General features: G+C 41.0%; 1 protein-coding gene across 1 annotated transcript; it reads left to right on the top strand.

Moving 5' to 3' along the window:
- Nucleotides 1–1640: 1640 nt before the first annotated feature.
- On the top strand, nt 1641–25599 carry metrnla (meteorin like, glial cell differentiation regulator a). Its single transcript, XM_041216628.1, has 4 exons — nt 1641–2027; nt 4611–4999; nt 22035–22094; nt 24791–25599. Exons 1-4 carry the CDS (start codon nt 1930–1932, stop codon nt 25105–25107), a joined length of 864 nt encoding a protein of 287 aa, XP_041072562.1. The 5' UTR covers nt 1641–1929; the 3' UTR covers nt 25108–25599.
- Nucleotides 25600–26668: the final 1069 nt, after the last annotated feature.

Below are 26668 nucleotides of genomic sequence, written 5' to 3'. Positions count from 1 at the left end.
TAGTCAGCAGGAGCTATTTTGAAAGTATCTAAGCCCTTTTCACATGCGAACCTTACAACAGTCAAATGAAGGAGACCTTCACGCACGTGTTCTGTTGTATCGAATTCGAGCACAACAACATTTTCATTTAATAAATCAAATTATGTAACTGCAACATGTAACAATTTGCTTACATCTTTGGACCCTTGATGTTGTTTCTTAAACATTTTAAGTGTTCATTTGCTTCATTGATTCTCTTAATACGGAATCCACTCATGAGTTCTGACATTATTCAAACAGTATAAATTACATCTCAGTCAGTGATTAGGAGTAATGAGTGGGTTTTCCTTGTTGCTCAAAAATCCAGACTTACTATTAGATAGATTGGTGGAACCGCACCAAAAAAACATCATTACTCAGGAGTGAATACATATTACTTTCTCTCCCTACAGCAAGTTCCTGTCATGAAATAATAATTTATTTCCATCATCTTTTGAGTTTAGCTAAAATCCACTCATCGCACCATGTAGCTGCACCTTCCTAGGGTGGCCATTTGGAGCATTTTAATTCAGAATCATTTAAAGGTACAGTTTCATTAATCTGTTAGGAATGTTTTTGGGCAGGATTTATCAATTAACTCGCTACCCATTACATTCTATTTTGCCTTTGTGTATTTTGCACTTTATTGGATACTTCATCTAAAGTGACATTAACTCTTTATGTGCGTCTTTGTGCTATTAGGTTAGATTTAGTGCAATTTTTAACATAAACTTTAAGTTTTAAGCGATTAACAAGAAGTACTGTTCTTCCCAACAACATCACTACACACTCCTCTATTTAAACGGTTGCTGAAGTGTCTTCAAGAAACACAGTTTTTAACTTTGCTGTGTGCAGCTTGCTAAACCACCACCCGAGGCTGACCTGACATCATTAACTTAGGTTAACCTGACATCACTTGGCATTGGTAAGTGGCTGGGAAGGCATCAGTGGAACAAAAACAACTTTTTATTTTGTGAGAAAAGCTTATATAGCATCTTGAACAACTCAGGAGGTTTAACAGCACACTTCAAAGCGCGGTTACTGTTCCAATGTAAGAAACGCAACAGCCAATTAACACATGGCAAGCTGATGCAAACACCAATGTTATGTGACCTGATCATCTCTTCTTCGATGTTTATTGAGGGATAACTAATGGCTGGGACCTGAGGGAACACTTACATATCCTTGAAATAGTGTCATGGGCTCTTCTACATTTACCTGGGAGAGTTGACAGGGCCTCAGCTTAACATCTCATTCAAAGGACGGCATCTCCGACAGTGCAGCACTCCCTTCAGCACTGCACTGGAATGCCAGGCTAGATTTCGTGCTCAGATCTCTGGATTGGGATTCGAACCCACAACCTAGAGGGGAGCGTACCTATGCAACCCAGGGCCAAAGGGGCTTATAGAGTGAGGCAGAAGGAACACATTGCCCAGGTCCGCCTGGAGTAACGGACGAAGGGCTGCATCGTCCACGCTCACAGTGAATCGCTTGGAGCTCTGGGACTGAAAGGCTGCTGCTGGCGTGGGTGCTGGGAAGCTGAGATCCGAGCCGGGTTTTGGCAGCAGCCCTGCAGTGAGGTTGGTTTTGTTTGGAGGTGGAGCAGCGCTTGGCTGGGCTGCGCTGACTATCAGCTGTAATGTAACCGTGTGACGTGGAGCTGCAAGTCTTACTACAACAGAAAGTGCTGCACTAAGGAAATGTGATGCTCTGTCATGCCTTGGGCTTGAGAGGAGAGCGCTTTGGACGTGTGCGACTCTGAGCAACAGCGGGGCACCTCCAAACACTCCTTAACGCGAACAATAATGTAGAGAGAAACAGTCCGCCGTCAAGATTTGCAGGATTTCACTTTATTTTGAACACGCGTGGGCTATCGGAACCGAGGAGAATTGATTACAAAAAAAAAGGAAAATGTTAAGTGTAATCTTGGACTCGGTGTTCGCAGTGCTGTTGGTGTGTAAAGCGGCGACATCGCAGTATTCCAGTAACCAGTGCAGCTGGAAGGGAAGGTGAGCAGTAATATGCAGCCAGGCAGAGAAGACAGGCTCCCTGACCTGTCGAAATGTTACTATTAACTCTGTGTGTGTGTGTGTGTGTGTGTGTGTGTGGGGGGGGGGGGGGGGGGGGAGGACGCACATCTCACTGTGGTTCACCAGCACCCCGCAGTGTAGCACCAAAGCCACTCTTTTTGTTATGTTCATTCACGGGGGAATGTGGGGCCAGCATTTATTGCCCACTCCTAGTTTGCCCTTGCTACGGGCTAGAACGGGGAGGACGCGTTCACTCACCTCCGACCACTTACTGATGTAGGATGTGCCCCCCACCCTCGCTGTGCAGCCTCCGTGCTGAATGTGTGCCACTTGTTGTACTTACACCTCCCCACCCCCGGTTAAATTGCTTCTTTTCGGTAATTGAGAGACGTGACTGTAAAGTGATCAGCACTCAGGAAAAATAAGTATACATCTAATATCCTTCCAGGAATGACTTCGAGTCCTTGTTTTACAGAAGCCGCCTTCGTTATTTTTTTGGGATTTTTTAAAGAAAAAGTATTTCCAGTGGCACTTTTGTTTTAACGGAGACGGGAGAGTTTTAGACCCGTGAGTTTAATGAGCCGCTTCTGCCCTGTAATTTAATCCCGAAGTAACAAAACAGTTCAGATTCTCTCTGCAGGGAAGGGCGCACTGCTTTCAACCCGAGAGAAAACACCTGCGAAACATCACACATGTTTACTTAGGAAAACCTTTTATATTGAACCACTTTGATAAAAAGATGTCACATGGTTATATAATTGTGATTATGTACAGGTAGTTGTTTGAAACAATACCTTCAATGTTCAAATGTCTTCATTTTTTGGTGTGTGCATCAAAACCTCACTGAAGATATTAATCACCTGTTGCTATCACCTTCCTCCTGCTATACTCGCAGTGATTCACCCATATGATTCACTGGGGTGTCCCATGGAGCAACTGGGATGTTGAAATTGTGCTGCTCCAAAAACAAAAGCTAGGCAAACAATCTACTGTAAGTATGGGGGCTGGCAGTCTCTGGGTTTTAAGCACTACTGCCTGGAACAAAGCAACTGGAGACCTGTTTGAATGAAAACTGCAGGCTATACAGTGCCAGTGGGCTGTAAGGAGTGTCGAGCATGTGTGTTGGGAAAGAGGGGTTAACTGAACAGACCTCGCACACGAGGAGTGCCACTTGGGCAAGGTGTAGGAACGCAGCATTGTGTCCCAGGAAAAAGGGGTGGGGAGAGGGGAGTAGGATGAAGCAGCTAAAAGGACCAGTTTTAAGCTCCATTCAACCAAATCACACAACTTCTGTTTTGTATATTTTTGGTACGTTACTCAAAATGTGACATCAAAATAAAGTTTGTGCCAGGAGTTCCCCTTTACCAGAACCTCTACTCCGTGTGTTCTGATGGGACCCATCAGATAGCTTCTTAGAATAGTATGGTATAGTAGTATGCTTACCAACGTATGAGTTTGTGATTTACTTTCTCATCCAACCAATTTTTAAAAAAAGGCTCAACTAATTCTTTACATGTTAATTAGTCAAATACCAAGGCTCTTTGTTTGCCCACCTTAAAAACCTTTGTGCATACTTGTAGTTACTGTTTGACATGTGGTTATTATACCCTGGGAGGTCTGAGACGTCCTCCAGACAAAGAAAGTTTACTTTACCCAAGAAAAGTTTGCCAAAGTTAATGAAAAGTGACCTGTTATCTGTCAGTACGTTTACAAGTGGAAGATAAGTTGACTCAAAATAATGACCACTTAAATTAAATATGGCTTACTGCAATATAACTGCATCACCATGCAAATCTAAATGGAAAGATAAACTGTTCCTGCTTGGTGCTTTTTTTTTGCTTTAAAGTTCACTTATTTGGATCAGGAAACAATTTAAGCTGACCTGAACATTGTGAACATATGTGCAGTGATATTTCAGAAGAGCTAAAGAATCCACAGCAATAGGAGTATTGCAGATTATTAGTGGATTATAAACCCACACAAATTGACTTTGCTCTCAGATACAAACTTTGAAGTGGGTGAGATTATCAAATGTGTTAAATAGAAATAGTTATTTTTAAATCTTTGTATTTGGAGTTTCCTGTCAGCAAACAAGCTGCTACTTAAAACTCAGCAACTTGTCAAATTCAAAGCAGAAGAGCATTTGAGACAAAATTATATGATTGAAGAACAGATTTGTTCCTGTTTGTTTGCAATCTTCACTTTTTCATAAGTGTTTGAAGGGAATGTTGAGGGCCATAGGAAGCCGGATAGAAGTAAAAGTAAGAATGAAGGATTTGTGTTTATATAATGCTTTACATAACCACCAAATGCCTCAATCTATTAAATCTCTTGAAGCATTGATATATCCTGTCAGGGTTTTCAGGTAGTCCTCACCCTAAACTATTCTGAATAAGATTATATTGCCTCTTTTTTGTTTCGAATTTAGAGTACTAATAAAGAAATGAATGTAAAAGGATTGCCACAAGAAACATTCCACCAGCAAATCCCCCAATGCACACTCGGTAGGACTTACTTACAGCTTGCATAGATTTTAATTGCTCTTTCCTTTTTTTTTCCTAGTGGATTAACGCACAATGCTCACTCCAGAGATGTAGAACAAGTGTATTTGCGCTGTTCTGAAGGTTCACTGGAATGGTTGTATCCTACTGGAGCCTTGAGAGTTAACTTAAGAACCAATATAGCAACATCCTCTTACAAAGACTTGACTGTCTGCATAAAGCCTTTCAAAGACTCCAAGGGAGCTAATATTTATTTGGAAAAAGTTGGTGATCTGAAACTCCTTGTGAGCGAAGAGGACCATATCCCAAACAAGGTGTATTGCTTTGGCATGGACCAGGGAGCACTCTTTATTCAGGCCACCCCTCAGATGGACATAAGCAGAAAAATCACTGGCTTCCAGTATGAATTATTTAAAGACAGGACTGTTGCAGATTTACACAATACACCAGGTAAGCAATATACCTAGGGTTGCCGTGACAGCTTCAAAATTATTCTACTCTCTGTTGCAAATTACTTATTAATCAATAATCAATGGCGAAAACATTTTGGGCTTGAAATCACAGTTCCTACTTGGGGTAAATGCCTTGGTGAGGGCTTAAAAACTGGCCTCCAGAGTAGTTACTTTTCAGCAAGTACGCACACAACATATAGAGTGATAACTTGTCAAATATACAGTTATAATTGATACAGAAATGGAAACTGACATGCAATGGCTGGATGACCACCTGCTGTCATTTCTGGATTTCAAGTCCCACTTAGTTTCAATGATTCAGTCTTTTTCAAAGGATTTTTCCCTATGTTTTAAGCCCTCCCTGTCACACTCCCTCATTCAGCTGGGTATTTGGAATGATGGGGTTGTGGAGTCATGCAAGATGACTGCCAATACCATGCTGGGACTGGCTGCTGGGGATAACTCGTATGAGTCATGTTGTTTCTCACTGGCCAGGGTGTTACGTCCAGCGGGGTGGGGGGGAGGTCACTCGCCTGACCCGTCTGTCTGTGTAACAGCGCGAGCTGACATTGGGTGAGCGTCCCGAAGTCATCGCGCGCTTGGCGGTACACGCGGCAGTTGGAGGTGCACCTGCCGACAATTAAGTCGGCAATTAAGCCCATTAAGGAGGCAACTGAAAGTGATTGTTCGTGGCCCGTCCACTTTTACAGTTGGCGGACGGGTCAATTGGCCAGGCGGCCTTTACAGTTTTGCTGAAACCTCAATTCAGGGCGGGTTGAAATCTCTGTGGGGAAATAAGTTAAAAAGAGATATCTGGGGGCTTTTTATTTATATGAGGTCTGCTTGCAGGTGCTCGATTGTGCTGCATGGACATATTTTGCAGCATTTTTGTTGTTTTGTTTATTCTGTGTAGATCTGCAGCACCCCTGGGGTAGCTGTCTGCCTTCAGGGAGCTCGATGGAAGTGCTCACCAGCAGCCGAGGTGACGTCGGTGCCCACCCTCTTCCTGCCCCCACCGGCAGTGCTGAGCCTTTCTCAGTGTGTGTTTCATGCTGGCTGCCTGTTAGTTGGCCAGGCAGCGTGAAATTGCGGTCGGGAGGGTCGATTGCGGTGAGGGGCCTGTTTCCCATTGGCTCCCAGGCCTGCCAATCGCTCTCACCTGGTGAACGAAAAATTCAAGCCACTGTCTCTCCCAGCATTAATGTGCTGCACGGGTGCACTACTCTCTTGCAAGCCGCACGCACAAGAAGTGACATAATGGCTGGGATTCAATTACTTGACCCAGTGGTCAAAGCAATATTCACTCATAAACATGAAGCAACGATGCAACTCAACCAGGAATTAGAATATAACACTGAATAAACCTGGTTTATTTTCATTAAGGAGCGCCAGATGAAAAGGCAGTATACATAGAGTTTAACTACAACATGTATTTATAAATACAACCAAACCATAAATAAACAGCCAATGATATGTCCATTGCAATATTATCAGTGGGTTTAAAATTGATTTATTGTTTAAATTTAGTTAGGTTAAATTTAATTGGAGCTTAACTTCTGGACCTCCATAAAACCTCGGGAACTGGATGCAGTGCTTGTCTGCAATGATACAAAGTACAAAACATATTTTTGATGCACTCGTCTCTGAACTGCACAAAACTGATGAACTGCAGAACGACAAAGACCAGTGCATCATTACTGTATGCAGATGCTTTTCATAAGCATTTGTATTTTCTGTATGCAGTCATAATGGCACCTGATATATTTACAGCAGCCAAGATAACTTGGAAAGAGACCCACAAAATGAGGGTAAAAGATAAGTTACTCCACTTCACCTAGAAGATCATTTGAGTTAGTTTTGTTTGGCTTAATTCCATTGTAGAGTTTTAGCCACCAATAGATGGCGCTTTCACCTCAGGACAGTTAAATGAAGTAAAACTTTCTTAAGCCGTTACTGGTCTAACCTGTTTTGTTTAGAACATTAATGTTAGTGCTTTCCTCATAAAGTTCAATCTAATTAGAAATTCAGCCTTTTTTTTAAAGGAAGGATTGTTCACCTGGGCTGAAGAAGTGAGTGAGGTCTTGAGGAAATTGCATCAAATATCTGGGTACCATTTCAATGGAAATTTGTGCTTTCAACATTTACTGTTCTCAATGGCAGGAACTCTTACTTTCCATTTGCATGAAGCAATGGCAAGTTTTGCACACGTTATTTACAGTGTCAGAATGGGGAGGCGGACAGAGGGCAGGTTGTGCTTTTGGATTGAGTCATGCATTACCAATTCATTGAAGTATGAAGTGTTCAGTGTGCGTTGAGGTGCAGTGCAAGTCAGAGGTACAGGGTTCTGTTTGAGCCAAGTCAGGAAATGAAAACCATTTTGTAAGATTGCCAAACAGCTTGAAGTGGTTTTATATTGGAATGAATGGGTTTTTATATTTTTTCGGTATAGCTCTCAACATCTGTTTACTTGAAGTATAACCAGATCTAAAGTGGGGAGCCTCTTAGTCAGCCCTTTCAAGGTCCAGCCTTCTTAAATATTCAAAATACAGACATCTTCCTTTTCATAAAGCTTTAACTACATTACATATAGTTTCCAATCCCACTCTAAAATATGTCCGGTCGGGTGCCTCTTTTAAATCCTAGTATAAACAAAAAAAACAAAAAAAATTGCATTCCTACCGAGACCATATTGCTGAATCACCCTTTTCACTAGCCCTATAATAGCGAGCGAGCTATTATACACAGTCTAGCACAGATATGAGGAGAGAATGCACAAGTCATTTGTGGTTTATTTGCAAGAGTGCATGATATAAAACTAACCTTAAATCGGGTGAAGAGCAGATTTGAAGAGGAACTTTTGGGTAATGTGACTCCCTTTTTGCTCAGCTAAATGTGAAATATGCCCAAAGGGCTTAAAGCAAAATATCTATTGCAAATCTTCAATTCATGCTATAAAACCACTTCGTGTTTAATTTGTGACCCTGCCATTCTGGCTAGGGTGTCCACCCCTGCCTCCTCTCTGGTTCTCGGTGATAGTCGTATGCAGGCCATTAATGGAGAAATTACATTGCAGGTCTGGAAGGCCACTGGAACAAACATAGAAACCAAACTGATCGTAGGAGCCCCTGTGCCACAGCGAAAGTTCTTCTGACGTCCTGACCAACGTTTACCCCCCTCCCCCACCCCCCCCAATCCACATCACTGGAAAATGATTAGCTGGTTGTTTCCTCATTGCTGTTTGTGGGAACTTGCTGTGTGCAGGTTGGCTGCCACTTTTCCCTCATACAGTTGAGTACTTTTCAAAAGCACATACTTGCTGCGAAACACTTTGGGAAGTCCTGAGGACATGAAAAGTGCAATATAAATGCAAGTTATTTTATTTTTCTATGTTTTCTTCCTTTAACTCTCCCTTCAAGGTCTTGCTAGCAACTATTGTTATATCTATACTCGTTACCTAACAGGTCTCCTCAATCTGCTCTCCCTAGAGAAGTTTCGGGGCATTCGGCATGGACTTGTATTGCTTTGTTTACTTCAGAGGGTTGTCTCGGATGGCAGTCTTGTTGCAAATGGGGAAGAAGTAATATTTCATCAGAATTTAATCAAATAACAAGAATGAACTGCTTTCAAAGGGCATTGAGGCTCTTTTGAAAGTAGCAGCACTTGAAGCTGTCCTTTTCCCATTTGTATGTTCAAGATTAAAGGTTAAAGATGCTTCAACAGGTTCATCTGGTAGCAAGGGTATAATTTAGTATGAAGATGAGCTTAGTAATGAGTATGCACAGCCGAACAAACACTCTAATATCCCAAATCTTTCAGTACGCCAAAGAATCTTCAAAAAACATTGATGTAACTGTAACACCATCCCATTTTTGATTGCTGCCTTGAATAATTGGTTCTTTAGTCTCATTAATTTTGGTGGATTTTAAATTAGTGGCTTTAATGGAGTGTTATCTACATTTGCCATTATTAAAACAGAGGGTGACTGCAGTGAAATACAGAATCAGATGGGGTGACTGGTCACTCTCTACAAGGTGAAAGGTTAATCGTTTTGTGGCCATATTCTTTCTTCAATCATTTTTAACCCTAATTCTGGTGAAACATTGTTAAAATTCCATTATGATTTTAAACTGCAAGTAAGATGGTCCTAAATTAAATCTGATTTTTTTTTTTAGTTTAACCTTACTGTTTCCTGCTTAGCTAGTATTCCAAAGGCTTTGATGTTTTCTCCTTGGTCATTGCTGTTGAACGGAACAAGTTATGAGGACAGGCCACAAAAACTGAGCTCTTTTTAACAAAGCATTGAAAGTTGAAGAAAGATCGAGTTTAATTCTCCAATATTATGCAGGTTCTGATAAGCTAACCATGGCAAAGAAATATCCAGAGACTTGTCAGGATATAGAATCTGTCAGAAGCACAAGTGGGAGCAGAATCCACAGTAGCTTTAAAAATTAAATACATTAGTTTTTTGAAAAAGAAAAACTTAAGAAGACTAAGGAAAGGGCAAAGAATTGGGAGTAAATGGATAGCTCTTTTGGAGGGCTGGCACAGACATGATGGGCTGAATAACCACCTGCGCTGTAAAAATCCTGCGGTTCTATGAAAACTAGTTAATGACATTATGGGATTCCTATATAGTTGCAAGTCACAACACCTGGATCCACTAAATTAATCCTAGAACATTTCTGCGTTATTTATTCACATCCCCCATTTGCTGAACCATAAACGAGTGGTGCTATCTTAATAGTAATCAACAATCTAACTTTTGGAGGTTTTGATAACATCTTTAAACTTGGGTTGTTCAGAATGCCCTGAGGTTTATTCCGACCTTGCAGGTGCTGAGCGCCCATTGACACAGAATGAGTGTAAATATTAAAGTATGTAGGTCTTTGGCAACGCAGGGCTAGTAATATAATACCTGGGTGGTTAGAAATACCTGATCGTTGATATGGGCACACAATCATTTTAGATTCCAGTGACCATTCTGAAGAAAAGATACACTTACCTGAAATCAGTTTGAACTAGCTGAATGCAGATAAATTTGTGTATTTGTAGAATTTGCCTTCTAGTTAATGCTTCACACCTTGCTTTTTACAGAACATTTATGACCAGCATTAAAATGTGTTCAATCAGTGTATCCTTACAAATTTTACAAATGAAACAAGATTGTGGAGTTTCTTCTGGTCAAGTGGAAGCATCCAGTTGCCTGATTTATTTTCTTTTCTCAGTTGCAAGTTTAAGTTGTGATCAGATTAGTTAATATCCATACAGTACAACAAGAGGGCCTGGAATCAGAAAAATAACTGTTATGCTAGGCTGCTCTTCAATTATCATTTATTTTTTTTTCATCTCGAGAATAAGTTAAGTGCAATAAGTCCAGAGAGTTAGTTGCAGCTCAATTTACTGCCCAGTAACATCTGGCTATGAGCAAGAAAGATTTTCGGTGAGTTAAAACTTTCATGAATGCTGATTCAATAGAACCTCCTCCTACTGTCGGAGGTGCCTCCTTTCGTATAAGACGTTAAACCGAGGCCCTTGGGTTGACATAAAACATCCCACAGCACCATTTTGAAGAAGAAGCAAGGAAGTTCTTCCTGGGGTCCTGATCAATATTTATCCCTCAGTCAACATCAAATGCAAAAATCGACTATCTGACCATTATTATGTTGATTTTTGGGAGCTTGCTTTGTACAAGTTGGTTGCCAAGTTTCCTACATTACAGCAGTGACTATACTTCAAGAAGTACTCTATTGACTCTAAAATGCTTTGGAATGTCCTTGGTTGAGAAAGGACTTGTATAAATTCAAGTTTTGCAATTTTTAATGTGAGGCAAATTGTTGAAGAATTGCTAATTTAGTTGAACTGTATTGAGTGTGAAACCTCATTCATGACTATTTTATTGCATGAGTGGGGGGGGGGTGGATGCGTCAGGGGATGGAGTGTAAATATTAACTGTTCTGCCCTGTTACTGCTGTAATTTGCACTAGGGAAAGAAAACAATTTAGATTGTGATAATCTGCACTGAATTGGATCTTACAGCTACAGACCGGCACAATTGACTGAACTAGTCATATCTGATGGAACATATTAAAGCACACTCCAATCATCACTTCAGACAAACTGATGCAGCACAGAGAGAGACCATTCGGCCCATTGTTTCTGTGTTGGCTCTTTGTAAGGGCTGTCCAATTTGTCCCACTCCCTTTTTGTTCCTTCATTATTGTGCCAATGTTTTCTTTTTCAAGAAAGTCACTGAAGAATTTGATTGTACCACCTTTTCAGGCGGAGCATTATAGATCATAGCAACTTGCTGCGTAAAGTAAATTCTCCTCATCTCTGCTGTACTCTCGCCATTTATCTTAAATCTGTGTCCTCTTTTTGGTTACTGACCCCTTCCGAGATGGAACAGTTTCTCCTTATTTACTGTCTCAAAAACCCTTCATTTTTTTTTCGCACTCTGTTAGGTATCCTCTCGTATACCACAGTTACACGGGGCTGGGGTCTGAATCCAAATTGCCATGGATTTGGTGAGGGGTAAAACTCACTTTGTACTGCCCGACAAGACAGCTCAAGCTTTCCACCAGGGGCATCCTTTACAACAATTTCAAAGCTTCAAATCAATGCTGAATTCTGGGGTTATTGTGTGTCAGCACATGCATGTTTAATAAGAGCCAGGCTGTGGATGCTTTCAGTGTTACATTTCTAGCTTCTTGGAATAAAGAAAATTGTTTTGTCATCATTTTGGATCAGGGCTCAGAGCTGACTCACTACTGCCTCATTTCAGAATCCAGTCTCTGCTCAGAGATATATGGAATTATCCAATATCAGGAGTTGGAAATCTTTACTTTTGAGTTAAAGTTTGAATGGCTTGTTCCACAGGGTTTGGATGGAACTTTTTAATTGACAACACCAAGTCTCTCAGAACCAACACAGGTTTACAGCCACAAAAGTAAAATGCTGAGGGTGCTGGAAATCTGAAATAAAAGCAGAAAATGCTGGAAATGCTCAGCAGGCCAGGCAGCATCTGGGGTGAGAGAAACGAGAGTGAATGGGCTGAATTTCCCAGGTCTCGTGGAGGTCGAGTTGGATTCATTCCTGCCTCTGGGGGCCTTTGCCAGAGGGGAGGGGGTTGGGACTAGGGTCAGGTGCCAGCTCCACAGTGGCAAAAAAGGCCCCACTTAGGGGCCATTTCGCCGTGGCGTTGGTATTTTCCTGCTGCCCGCTATGTGTGGAGGCTTTCAGCTCATTGGAAGGTGGCCTTCAATAACAGGCCGGGTGGCCAATGGAGCCAGAGATTCCGTGGCCAATGATGGGGATCAAAGGTCGCAACCCATCTTGTCACTGCTCCTATCCACTCCAATGGTCCTACTGGCTTTGGGGCTCTTGGCCCCTCCATGTTGAGGTGCCTTGGTGCTCACCAGCCTGCCTCATCAGTGCTCACCCCTCTCAGTGGAGCCGCTGCTGGACATCGCTGTGGGCCCTTTGATTGGACCTCCTGTTTTCCAGGTCCAGCTCCCATCCTTAATTGAGGCTTCCAGACCCGAGTTCTTAATTGGCTGCCTCCGGGAAGATCATGACCATTGGCGCTCCGCAGTTACTTCTGGGTTCTTGACTTGAAATTAAGGCCAAAGTTGGGACCACGACCCAAACTGGAAAATCCAGCCCAACTTTTCAGAGTTCTGAAGAAAGGTTACAGGCTTGAAACATTAACACTGTTTTGCTCTCCACAGATGCTCCCAGATCTGTCGAGTATTTCCGCCATTTTCAGTTTTTATTACAGATTTACAGCTGCTGCATAAACAGAACATTTGCTTGCTTGTATACAAACCTCAGTTAGAATTGATGTCTTGTTCATTTTAAATAGTATCAGACATTCCTGATTTGAGGAATCTTATGCTTTTGAGTTCAGTGATTACCTTCCATCCTCGATTAATGGGGATTGGGGAGCAGATAATTTGTCAGGTTAAACTAATGTCAGAACATGCTACAGTGACTAAAGTAAGGTTGTATCTGTTGACTGTATTGTATTATAAACCAACTTAATGCAAAGTTTCTTTGTTTAAAAAAAAAAGGTATAAAAAGATAGGTTTCCATGCCCTAACCATTGGAAGCTGAATGTTGAAACACTGATGCCACACAGGAAGATCAAAGTGATGTTGTAATGAAGGAAAGCACATTCTGCCCCGACATGTTACTTTCCAGGAAGTTATTTGGACAGGTTTGTGATGTCCTCACCGGGCACTGATCGGTTTGGTTGTGGTTGCCTGTGGATCCACCAAGGTCAACTTTACGACTTTGTGCCAGTGGCTTCATTTTTTGACGAGCTTATGGGGTGATATCAAAGAATCCCTTTATTGTCTGTTCCATGCAGAGCGTGATCTGTGCAATAATATTCTTTTGCCCGGATCAAACAGAGCTACTTTTACATAACCTAGTTGGAACTGTAAGATAAGGTGAAGGTTTATTTTTGCACCCTGCATGTGATGATTCATCTAGAACTGCAAAACTCATTCTGTTCTCCATTTTCACATTTTGTTACAGTGAAGAGGTGTTTAGACAAGGAATGTCAAGATGGTGCTTCTTTGAAAGTAATTTGAACTAGCAGCATGGTCTTTTAGATGTTTAATGGTTCAGCGTTGTAAAAGATGGGGGGTTGGGGGGGGTGCAAAGGACTAGGAAAAAGGGAAGATTTTTTTCATGTCCAAGGAATGCCTTAAATTGAGATAAAAGAAAAGAAAGACGTGCATTTATATAGCCCTTTTGACAACCGCCAGATGTTTCAAAGTGCTTTCCAGGCAAAGAAGTATTTTTTGACGTGCAGTCAGGAAACATGGCAGCTAATTTGTGCACAACAAGCGACCATGAACAGCAGTATGATAATGGCAAGATAATCTGTTCTTTGTGATGTTGTTTGAGGCATGAACATTGGCCACAACACTGGGGATAATTCCCCTGCTCCTCTTCTTAAATGGTGCCATGGGGTCCTTTACATCCACCCAAGCCAACAGATTGGGCCTTGCTTTAACATCTCATCTGAAAGATGGAAACTCCGACATTGCAACGATCCCTCAGTCCTGCACTGGAATGTCAACCTTAATTTTTGTGCTCAAATTCTGGAGTGGGACTTGAACCCAGAACCTTTGTGATTTGGAGGTGAGAATGCTGCCAACTTAGCTGGGGCTGATGCAGATACAGGCAATACTTTTTAGGCAAATGATTTGGACACTGATTTGAGCCTTTATTAATTCCCCTTTTTCTTTTCTTCCCTCCTCTGCTGATAACGGGTCAGGCTGAGTATGGTTAATTGTGGACAATTGACAACCCTACATTATTTTGTCCAAGTGACCATTCATTATAAGTGAACCTGTAAAGTGAGTATCTTTTGGCTCTTTGACAATGGAGGATACTGAAGCTGAACCAGATCCTAGTCTCACAAGATATCCACATATGTCACTTTTTCAGTAGGGAGCACTTGGAACTGATGAGGAGAGGGAGCCATGGCTGATTTCTCCATTTCCACCATTGCACCCTGATCCTTCAAACCTGCTCCACATCCTGCCATTCTTCTGCTCCCTCATCAGGAGACATGGGGACACTCTGTAGTGCTCCAATGTTATCCTGGCTGAGATCAGTTAACACAGCACAGACCACACTGAGTAGCTGCTAAGAGACCCTGACACCATCTGAGTTATTTCGTAGATCCTGGAAAGGCAACTAAGCTGTGGTAAGAGACATTTCACATGCAAGTTTTACCCAAATATTTACTTATCTAAATACTTCTTCCTGGAACATAAGGCAGTCAATATTTTCAACATTCAGAGATTACAAGCACGTTATGATTTCTCATCTTTTTCTGTACTAACCACAAGCCAGTTCTGATGAATATAACAAAACAGATGACCACTTCCATTGTAACTGTGCATTTAATTAAGCAAATCATTTCTCGTAATCAAACTGAGATTCTTTCTGGCTTATTTAATTTTTGCCATACAGGATTGATATGAAGCATTCTTCGTAAGCTTCACAATGACATCCTATGCATTGTGAAGTCAAAACTTGCTCTAGTACAATAATATTTAGGTTTGTGTTGATATTGCATCATATATAACATTATTATCCATTGGTACTTGGCAAATTTAATATTGACATTTGCAGGGTTTATGTTTGAATGAATTACACTTTTAAATATTTGCATTATCCAATATGACTCACCGTTTATAGAACTAATTTAAGTCAACCTGCCTGATCAGGGTGCTTTCTAGTTAGGGATATAGTGACAAAATACAAAGGTCTAGACTCGATTGCTGATTGTTGTGCTGCACAACATATCCACCTTTTCCCCTTCATTCATAAAAATTAGTTCTTATGTTGCTGGGATAGGAATATAATGGAGGAATGATGTTGAAAATTCGATACAACAGTTGATATCTGTAATCTGAGGTGAAAAATGATTGCACTACTGCAATTCATATATTTGCTTGGTAGTACAGAATTTGAGTATTGTTGAAAAAAAGAGACATGCTGTTAAAGCTTTTCTTCTTGCACTCATCAGGACAGATTTGCAAGATACCAAATCTGAAAGGGAGCAACAATTTATATTGCAAGAGGGTGCTGACTGGATGGCAAGTGCACTCTGATTGGTAGAGGCATTGCCATGGAGAATATACCAGGGAACAGTGGTTGGCAAGTGCACTCTGGTAGAGACATCTGGTTAAGGCATTGCCATGGGGAATGAACCAGTGAATGGCTGTCTCCTAAGCTTTTGTTTAGTTGAAAAAGGCACAATGCATGGCATGTTCATTCTGTCCTTTGCAAACGGAAATCTACCAATTAGAGTCCACTAGGTATTTCCTTTGAGATTTGGTATTCTTGCGAATCTGTCCTGATGAGTGCAAGATGAAACATTTCAACAGCATCTCTCTTTTTAATCAATTCATATATTCTTGATAGAAGAAAATCAGAATATAAAGATATAAATTTAAGCATTTTGGGATTTAAAAAAAAAGACAGAGACCAACAAAATCTTCATTTCAGTTTTTCAGCAAGTTAAGAGGCTCAGCTTCAAGTACTGTATACATGAAGTTTAATGAAATTCCTAGTGTCTCAAACATAGGTGGAAAATTCAGCCGTGATCTTAAAAGCTACCATTGTGTATGTTTATGGATATGTCTAGGGGTGTGTGTGTGTGTGTGTGCACACGTGCTACACAGGTTGCAGACATTCTGTTGTTTCTGTACCAGGTAGCTGATGTCCAATCAGAGGCATTCTTCAAACCCAACGTTAATGTGTAGCCAAGTTAATATAGCTCATTGAGTCTGTACTTTGCACTTTAAAGGTTATTAAAATAAAGTTTCACAAGCAGGAAACAGAGTGAAAAGCATCTCGATGTTTGATGATCTTTTTAAAGAATGCTATAATGGCAGAGGCGTTCAAATGTTTCTGTTTGGGTGACCTTCTGTAAATATTGACACACTCTCTGTGACCCCCTACAGCTACTGTAAATAGTAACACATTCCCCGAGGGGCCCTTGTCCTAACAACCAAAAGACAATGCTGCTTTCTCTTGGTTAGGTGATACCATCACAGAAAGCACCTCGTCAGAATACAGCAACCAAAATAACGTACCAGCACTTTGACGAATGCAGAAATATGTAGAAATTTGTTGACTGGCAAATCTGCAAACCAACCCCACCAAACTTCTGTCAAAATCCCAAAGCATTAGGTTCAAAAGCATTGTGCATTGTGAAAAGTGCATTGTGAACCCTTATTAAACACCTAGATAAAAACAAAAAACTGAGGATGCTGGAAATCCAAAACAAAAACAGAATTACCTGGAAAAACTCAGCAGGTCTGGCATTTTTAAATCTTTTATGCCATGCTAGCCTTTCCACCCCACCCTCACTAGAGCTGTACCTTGAGTGCCCTACCATCCATTCTTAATTAGCACATTCATTTAGATAATATCACCACCTTCAACACCTCTGTGTCCTTTTGCTCTTTTGTCTGTGACATCTTTTGATGATCTGCTCCTATCACTGCTTGCTTGTCCCTACAACCACACCACCCCACTCCACTTCTCTCTCTCTTTCCCCCCCCCCCCCACCACCTTAAACCAGCTTATATTTCGCCCCTTTCCTAAGATTCACTCAGTTCTGTTGAAGGGTCATGAGGACTCGAAACGTCAACTCTTTTCTTCTCCGCCGATGCTGCCAGACCTGCTGAGTTTTTCCAGGTAATTCTGTTTTTGTTTTTTATTAAGCACCTATTGGCAATTATTTTACTCGAAAGAGCTGTATTGACTAATTGTCATGAAAGGTACAATCATTAATGTCACTTTTCCAGCATCTGTATTCTAATTTCGTTTGTGTTCCTGTTGATCTGCCAAGGCAGAGTTTTCGCTGTGCAGTACTAAGGGAGTGCTGCACTGTTAGCGGTGAGCCTGGCTTGATTGTATTTTGCCTTCCTCTACTTTACAGGTTACTGCTGGGACAGTTACTGGGATAATGAGTGCAATATCAGTTTTATTTCTTCAGCTGGTATCCAGGGAGGTTGGAGCAATGAGATCAGAATTGCGAATGATTGATTGCTCTTGTAATCTGAGGCTGAAGGCCCAAAGTACTGCAATTTTTAAAATAAGGATGACTATTTCTTTAATGCTGGCTCAAACAGCACAAGAAGAAGCATTTTCCTAAGGTGATAACATGTAAGCCAAAAGCAAAATAAAAGCTCATGGTGTAGGGGGGTAACATATTGGCATGGATGGAAGACTGGCTAGCTAACAGGAAACCGAGTAGGCATAAAAGGCTCACTTTCTGGTTGGCAGGATGTGACAAGTGGTGTGCCACAGGGATCAATGCTGCGATCTCAACTCTTTACAATCTATATCAATGACTTCGATGAAGGGACAAATGGCATGGTTGCTAAATTTGCTGATGTCACAAAGGGAGGTAGGGAAGTAAGTTGTGAAGAGGATGTAAGGAGGCTACAAAAGGATATCGATAGGTTAGGAGGGTGGGCAATGGAGTATAATGTAGGAAAGTGTGAGGTTGACCATTTTTGCAGGACAAATAGAAGAGAGGCATATTATACAAGCGGTGAGAGATTGCAGAACTCTGAGATGCAGAGGGATCTGGGTATCCGAGTGCATGAATCACAAAGGGCTAGTGTTCAGGTGCAGCAAGTAATTAGCAAAGCTAATAGAATGTTATTATTTGTTGTGAGGGGTATTGAATGTAAGAGTAGGGACGCTATGTTTCACTTATACAAGGCATTGGTGAGATCACATCTGGAGTGCTGTGTACAATGTTGGTCTCCTTATTTAAGGAAAGATGTAACTGCATTAGAAGCAGTTCAGAGAAGGTTTACTGGACTAATACCTGGAATGGGCAGGTTAGTTTGAGGAAAGGATGGACAGGCTAGGTTTGTATCTGCTGCAGTTTAGAAGAGTAAGAGGTGACTTGGTTGAAACATAAGATACTGAGGGGCTTTGACACGGTGAATGTGGAAAGGACGTTTCCTCTTGTGGGGTTCAAAATAAGGGGCTGCCCATTTAGAACAGAGACGGTGGAAACTTTTTTTTGTCTTTGGAATTCTCTTCTTCAAAACATGTTTGAGGCAGAATCATTGAATCTCTTTAAGGCTGTGGTAGATAGATGCTTGATAAGAAAGGTTATTAGGGGTAGGCAGGAGCATGAGGTTAAACTCAGATCAGCCACGATCTTATTGAATAGTGGAGCAGGCTCGAGGAGCAGAGTGGCCTATCCCTGCTCCTAATTCATATGTTTGTAAAATAAAATTCTATGGAATATTTTGATGTTTGATTTACTTGCAGAACCACTGGTTGCTACCAAATATGGCTACCAGTGATCCAACACTGGAGCATCATGAGCTGATCAAAGCAAGTACAGGACAGGGGAAAAAAAACTCACCAGGGACTGGAACCAGGTGTGACCTGAATTATATTGGCATGTTTTGGTGTTGGAGGTAGGTAAGAAGGTATTGGTTTTCTTTAAAGGTCTGCTCATAATCTGTGCTTGAGCAATAGCTAAGAACTCCAGGGGATAGGGTTGGGCACAGGAATTATGACGAAATAAAAACACAAAATGGAAATCATCAAACATCAAAATATTCTATAGAATTTTATTTTCTCAACATAGTACAGCTATAATTTTTTACCTTTAGGAAAATGTTTCTGTTCGTCTTTATCACTAAAGCTGGATAACATTTCGAGGAGTTGATGCTTCTTCAGAACTCAGTGCTTCAATCAGTCTGCTTTGATTCAGGGACATTTCTTTCAGATTTCAGTTAAAATACAGCTTGAGCAGTAAATGGAGATAGAGCAGATTTTAAACTTGATGTTTGTAATAGCTTTTGGCATAGTATTATTGTTCTTAAAGTTAAGCCCTGCTCTACTTCGGAATAACCAGCATTTTTAATCCTGTAGAGCTGGGGTTTATGGTGACTAGAAATCCACATTTAACGCAGCTTGGGGGTAAAAGGGGAAGTCGAAGTGTAGGGGGAATATCTGCCATTCAAAGCACTGAGATGCTTGACTGAATGTTTAAGAATGTTAATGAAAATATTCCATCACGTTTTTTAAAAAAAAATTATCTCAAATGGAGATTCAAATAAAAAGTGTTGTCTCCTCTGTTATCTATTTAATTAATTGGGTTTAAGGAATCCGCAGGGAAAGTGCTCACCTGCTAAGGTCTCGGCAATTATGCCATTTTGGTGACAAGTAGTTGCTGCCCCTTGGGAAGACCTATTCACAAAGTATGTTGGCCAACAAGTGCTGCCTATTGTTAGCAGCATCATGTACTTTCAGTAACATCAGGTTCAGAGGGCAAGTCATTCAAAGCAGCTGCAACACGACTGCTGGCTTGTGTGGAATGATGTAATTACATCCTTCTGTCAAGCAGTGAATGTAGCGGCTCATGAGCAGTGGTTAGGGCCTGAATCAGGTTACTGCAGGAAGTTGTCAGTATCCGTAAAGTAATCCCCAGCAGAATTGAGTGTGGACTCCAGACAATGCCCGTATTATACTAGAAATAGCTCTGAATTGTAAGTGTCTCTGCTTTGGAGATCCATAATGTGTTTCTTTATCTATTGTGTGCAAAGAAGCCTTTGGTTGCCTTCGAGTGATATGATTCAGAGACAGCGAGGAAAGCGAACCTGGAGGAAATGGAAACAAGTTTGGTTTTTTGGGTCAGTAATAGAAAAAATGCCGACCACAAAAAACCTTTTAATTCTTTCCAAGAGAACAGATAAAGAATTTCAAGTGTTCTCTGTATTGTTTAAAAACCCAATATCCTTATGCACTAACATGTGTAGTCCTCAGCTGATGTTTCTGACAGATCACAAACTTGTATTCCTTAAACTCTCTTTTTTCTTCTTGACCTAGTTAATAAATGCAAAGCTTTACAAAACGGTAAAGCAGCTGATTAAATCTGATGTCCTGTTGAGAAGATAATCTTCATATTTTGCATTATTAATCCTGGCATCCTGGAAATAATAGCTGCCCTCATTGAAGACTTCATTACCTTCTCATAGCCTGCTGAAGATTAGGAATCAATCTTTCAATTCTTAAGCATTATTTAAAGGGTCCTTGTCATATAGTAACATGTGCCAAGAGCTGCTTTATTGTGTGTGTGAGATGGGGGTAGGGGAATGATTTTGCAGCATCAGCAATCACTTTTGTGACTTCAAATAACATTTTAATTAAATGTTAATAAACATGCACGTTGCAAAATATGCAGGACCACAGCATGATTGAAAACCTGACAATGTGGCCCTTTCAGGAAACTCAAAAACCTGTGTGCGTCAGAGCAGACACCTTAAACCCCTAAAGAAATGTCACCAGCAATGCCTCTGCAAAATCCTGCAAATTCAGTGGCAGGATAGGTGCCCCAATATTGGTGTCCTCGCTGAGGCCAACATCCCCAGTATTGAGGCACTGGTTATGGCTAATCAGCTACGTTGGGCGGACCACTTCGTCTGCATGCCTGACACAAGACTCCCAAGACAAGCTCTTGACTCGGAGCTTCATCATGGCAAACGGTTACCAGGAGGGCAGAGGAAATGTTTCAGGGACGTGCTCAAAGCCTCCCTGGAAAAATGGAACCGAAATGTGGGAGTCTCTTGTTCGAGACCACCCAAACTGGAGGAGAAGCATCCGTGAAGGTGCCAATCATTTCGAAGGTCTCGGACTGGCCCAGCTGGAGGCCAAGTGCAAACAGCAGAAGCAGCGTGCCAAAATCCGAGCATTCCACCCACCCATCCACCCCATCCAACACTACCTGCCCCACCTGTGGCAGAGTGTGCGAATCTAGCATTGGACTTCTTAGTCACCTCAGGCTCCACAACACCAGAGCGGAAGAAAGCCATCCTTGGTCCTGAGGGGCTGCCTAAGAAGAAGGGCAAAATAAAAAGCTAACGGCTTAGCAGAAGATGAACAATTCCATAAATCATTTTGAATTCCCTTTGTACAGAACTGCTCGAAATTGTTTGTGCCTTTTACAGCTAGTCATCCAGTTAAAGCATTGCTTGTCCCTTTGTGACAACATTTAAGAACCATATAAGGGTAAACCTACACAACATTTTTCATGTCCGCATTTCACTGAATGTTAAACTTTCCACATTTCAGCCATTTTAATGTGGAAACCTAGAAGCAGACTGGAATTCATTCCCGTAACTGTGATTCAATGTTAGTGAAATGTTGCACACTTAATCAAGTTAATTTGGGATTTAGGGTTTTCCAACACATGATAATCCATTGGTCAGCAGTAAAGCTTTCCTGTGTGTTTATGGCAGCGCTCTGACTGAACGAATGCATTAGTAACGGCATGATGAGGCAAAATATGGCAACATGAAAAACTTAAAATCAGTTATTCTTTAAAAGGCACTGAGAAGCCTTCGTCTGGATACAACTCAGTGAAATATTAAGATGGTGCTTGCTACTTACAGAGACATCATTGCATTTATTGTAAGGAGGAAGTATAAAAGGCGCGAGGTTAAGTATATTTCTTTTTTTCTTTCTAGCTTCTTGTCGCCCGTGCAATGATACAGAAGTCCTGCTCGCTGCCTGTGCTAGTGATTTGGGTAAGAATGACTGTGGTTAATCTTTTCTCTTTACCATTGTACATTTTTATTTTAAATAGACATTCACTAATTCAGAACATTGTTCAATTAGAACATGCCAAACATTGAGCATCTAAATTGAAATAGTGCCAAGCAGGAAGTATGATGAGTAAAATGCATCAACGTCATCAACAGGTTTAAAAGACGACAGTTGAGCAAGTTGATAACAATTTGTTTTGACTAATAACTGTGTAATTGTCTACACCTTTACACATTGAACAAAAAAGCCATTGAGTTTAAAGGGGCTGTGGATCGTGTGTTCAAAACCTTTCCTAGGGTGAGGTCTGGGCATTTCCTTTAACATCTTGCAGAGGAAGAAGTAGAGAAGACAGGAAAATTCTTGGACTCTGCTTACACTGTTGAAACTGTGGGTTTCGGGTGTACATTGTGCTGCATCATAACACCTTGAAATGTGTATCCTGCTTTACTGTTTTGCAATGAACACACGGTGCTGAGAGGCAAACAGCTTTCGGAGCTTTGGAATGCATTGTCTTGTCACCCTGTGATCTTTGAACCTAGCTCAAAAGTAAAGGCAGAAAGTTCTTGAAGTTAGCTGAGGATCTTTTTTGGAGAGCCAGGAAAGGATCTTTGGGTGAGACTAATGGCCACGTTAATGCATCAGTCAGACTATTTCACTGACCATTAAATTGCTAATTCAGTGCAGATGCCCAGATAAATCAGCAATTTAAGTTTCAGAATTTTGGCTCTCGACCAAAATCAGATGCAAGCTAATATCCAAAATGCAGCGCAGCAGTTTGACATGCGTTCAGAGTGTGACACAATCTGACCAGCTCAAATCTTGCTTGAGATTGACTTTGGCTTACGGGCTGTTTATCTTATGCCAATTTATGATCCCAGCATTTACCAGATTCCTTTTTTGCTCTTGTTGTGCTCTATAATTTAGTATAATTATCACCTGCTCATGTGTAATGCAAGGGCTGGGTAATTGTACAATACCAGCTCTGGAAGATTGTCATTATGTAGTTGGAGTGGATAAACATTAATAATCTTCTCATTTATACATAACAAAAAAAAAAGCAAAGTTAATAAAGTACTTTGACCACTTGAACTATTTTACTAGTTGGTTCTAACAGGGTTTTACTGTGTTCATTGACATAGTGAAATATAGAGGGGTATTTTAACCCCTTCCGCCTGATGGAAACCAAGCAGGGGGGGGGGTGGCATTTAAAATCTGCAGCATGCCTAATCTCACTTTGTTCCTGCATGTCTCAAGATCGGCCAAATGAGCAGGATACCAGCCAGAACACAGCAGGATCCTGCTTTACATATCCAGAATGGTCTCCATTAGCACCATCAAAGCCCAAATACAATCTTATTCCTAGGCCAGAGTAGGAAAGCCCTCATGTTTTCAATCCCAGGCCAAACCTGTCAAGAAGAGGTTCCTTTGAATTTTGAATTTAGAATTTCTTTCCTTGTGGGCCAGGAGTTTCCATATTTAAACCGCAGGCCACACCCCTACTCCTGATTTCCTCACGCCATCCTAACCCACTCCCAACCACTTGCCCCCAGCCATCCAAGAACCCTGTAAAGCCTGTGGCCAGATGATGTTTCCTACCAGGCTTGGATGGGAGACTGACTGGGCCCACACACATGAAACCTGCAAGTCTCCCAGGCCTCATGCTATGGAGGATGACTCCCCATCCACCTTGACCTCTGGTGCCCCAGTCTTACTCTTCATTGAACCTGAATCATAATGTTTGACAGGAACTAATAGAGTTGGAGCATATAATCCAGAAACTACAATTTGGCATTTGCTTGTGTATTAATGATTGCTTCATGCACGAAGGCTTAACCAACTCACTAATGTTTTTGTAAAATTCCAGCACCTTTTCCATGGTTTTATTTGAAAGCTTTGAAAGTTAATTTTTTTGACAAACATTGAATGATTATCTCTCTCATCTACCACACCAAAGAAGAAAGGAGGTACCTTTTATACAGAGCCTTTCATGAACTCAAGACATCTCAAAATGCTCCATTGATATCTAACCAGACTAGTAGAGTAGAAATGTCACTGGTCATGACGATGCTTTACAAAGCAGGTTGTTAGACCACAGCTCTGGTCGCTAGGATATAGTTCTGGTCACTCTGCTGCTGTCCTTGTCACTAAGTTGTCATTCAAGGCTTCGTGCTGCAAAAAAGCATTTACACGCTTTGGAATGAGCACAGAACTGGGAGAAAGACTGATCCTAAGTATAAAGGGATTGGGCTTGGAGAACTGAATAGAGAAACTGTAGTTCTACAGTGTAGATAAAAGTGGGCTCATGCAGTCTTCAAGGCAGATTATGAAGAATTAAATGGCATAAATAATATGACTAGCACAGAATAACACTTAAAATTAAGCTGGAAATATTGGCCCTGAGGACATCATTTTTAAATTAGTGAAAAGGACATTTGAAATTTGATATGAGGAAGTACTTTATTAAAGAGCAATAAACATTTGGAAATATTTCAGAGAGGAAAATAGAAATAAAAACAATGAGCATGTCCAAAATGTAATTGAATTCTAAAATGGGAGAACCAGGGTTGCATTTCAATGAATCAACTGGCCTCTCCTTATCCGTGACTTATTTTTATGCCTCATGGTTTACTAATGCAGTCTTTTTTATTAAAAATATGATCTTTTCATTGTTCCCTAGTGGTCAGAGGAAGCATTCGTTCGGTGTCACATGACCTGCAGCAGGAAGAATCAACGATAGATATATTTGCTGACAAGATTTACAGACAAAAGAGTAAAACGTTCCAGCCAATTGGGAAGAGCGGGAAATGGTTGGGACACATAAAGACACTGCTACATTGTGGAGTCAAGGAAGGAGAAGGGGACTTCCTCTTCACAGGCAGCATGCACTTTGGTGAGGTCCAATTAGGCTGTGCACCCCGTTATAAGGACTTCAGACGGATCTACAAAGAAGCAAGAGAGAAAGGAGAAAATCCTTGTGAATTGTCCACAGATTGAGACCATTCTTTCACGATTGGTTACCAAGATCTAGATAAAGAGAATGGAGCGAAAAGAACACTATCCCATAGTGCACTGCATTTGATATGTGGTACTGATGGAACTAAGCATTATGCCACTTTATTAGAGCTCTGTGTTGCTAGGCAATGGTACAGAATTTCAGCTAAACTTAAAAGGACAAAACTTAATTTGTTTCTCTTCAGAATGATCATTGCTATTCAAGATTGCCATGAAAATATCAATACTAATGAATTTCAATGTCTTAAAGAACGTGAATGTAGCATAAACTTGTATATGTTGTACAGATGTTCATTGTGATGACTAGAAGTTGATGCTTTGTAATGAAGCTGATGTACAGTGCAAGTATTTCTTACCATAGAAAATTATGAAGACAGAATGTTTCTGGGAGAATGTACAGTCTGAGCTATTGTCAGCCCCTTTAATTGGTAATAAAACCATTCCAGAGAAATATCTATCCCTGGATCAAACACACACTGACTCTAGTTGTCAATCAATGGTTAATGCTTGTGCTGACATTTGAAACGAGATAAGGTACAAAGTGCAATAAAAATGTGTCCGGCGCTTAGCGTCTAAGTGGAATAAATTACATTGGTAACTATAGTCATCCATGTAATCCAAAAGGGTCTCAAGTTTGAATCCCAGCCTTAGTTGACATTCAACTCCCCTTCCCTCCATAAATAAGCTTTGAGTTCTCAGTGAAAGCTTGCTTAGCGATTGCAACAAACAGTCTTGTTGCCTTTGGGCTGACCTCTGCCAGTAGATCCTGGAGTATTTCATCTGTCTGTTTTGGTGACTGACACTCCTAATCTGGCCTCCTGAATGAAGCACATCAGCAGAAAAGCTTACTTCAGGACTAGCTCTCTGTGCTCTATTAATAATTGGTGGGGCTGAGTGCATGAACGACTGATGAACAGGTAGTTTAGAGTTTAAATAGGAACTAAGTTGCAAGCAGAGTAACAGTGGAGGGGCTGGGTGATTGTATGTGGCCACAATGTTACAAAGAACCATGTCATGTAAGTAAAGTAAAAATCTTTTCTGCACTTTTCCAAATGCCTTCCTAAAGTGTGGGTGTCCAGAACTGGACACAATACTCCAGTCGAGACTGAACCAGTGTTTTATACAGATTTATCATAGCTACACAATAACCTAAATAAGCCATACAAGATGACAAGATGTCCACTTCTACCCACAGTTAATGATCCCAGCTGGGGTGATAATAACAGTGAAAGACAACATGGAGGTCACGTACAGTGTAAATAAGGTAGAAAAAAATAAACGAGATAAGCAAAAAGCATTTGGCTCTAAGTTGTTGACACTTATATTCTCCTTTACTAAGGCCTGGAGGGAAAGTTCTCCTGCTGCCACTCCTGTTCCAGCACCTCAAACGTGATTCTCTGGTGCATTCCTAGGAGGGCCAAGATTTCATATCCTGGCTCATAAATGTTTGAAGGCTGGTTTGCTCAGTTAGCCAGGTGGCTAGCATGTGATTCAGAATAACACCAAGGGCATGGGCTCGATTCCCATTCCCGCTGACGTAGAC

This window comes from Carcharodon carcharias, chromosome 22 (assembly GCF_017639515.1).
Source record: "Carcharodon carcharias isolate sCarCar2 chromosome 22, sCarCar2.pri, whole genome shotgun sequence".
Taxonomy (NCBI): Eukaryota; Metazoa; Chordata; class Chondrichthyes; order Lamniformes; family Lamnidae; genus Carcharodon; species Carcharodon carcharias.
Note: the sequence above shows the minus strand (reverse complement) of the source record. Positions and strands in the feature narration are given on the sequence as shown.

Bases quoted from the DNA above. Each gene is read 5' to 3' on its own strand.
- metrnla (XM_041216628.1), top strand. From the start codon at position 1,930: ATGTTAAGTGTAATCTTGGACTCGGTGTTCGCAGTGCTGTTGGTGTGT. The intron at 5,000-22,034 runs GTAAGCAATATA...TTTTCTTTCTAG, and splicing joins AGATTTACACAATACACCAG to CTTCTTGTCGCCCGTGCAAT. The intron at 22,095-24,790 runs GTAAGAATGACT...ATTGTTCCCTAG, and splicing joins TGCCTGTGCTAGTGATTTGG to TGGTCAGAGGAAGCATTCGT.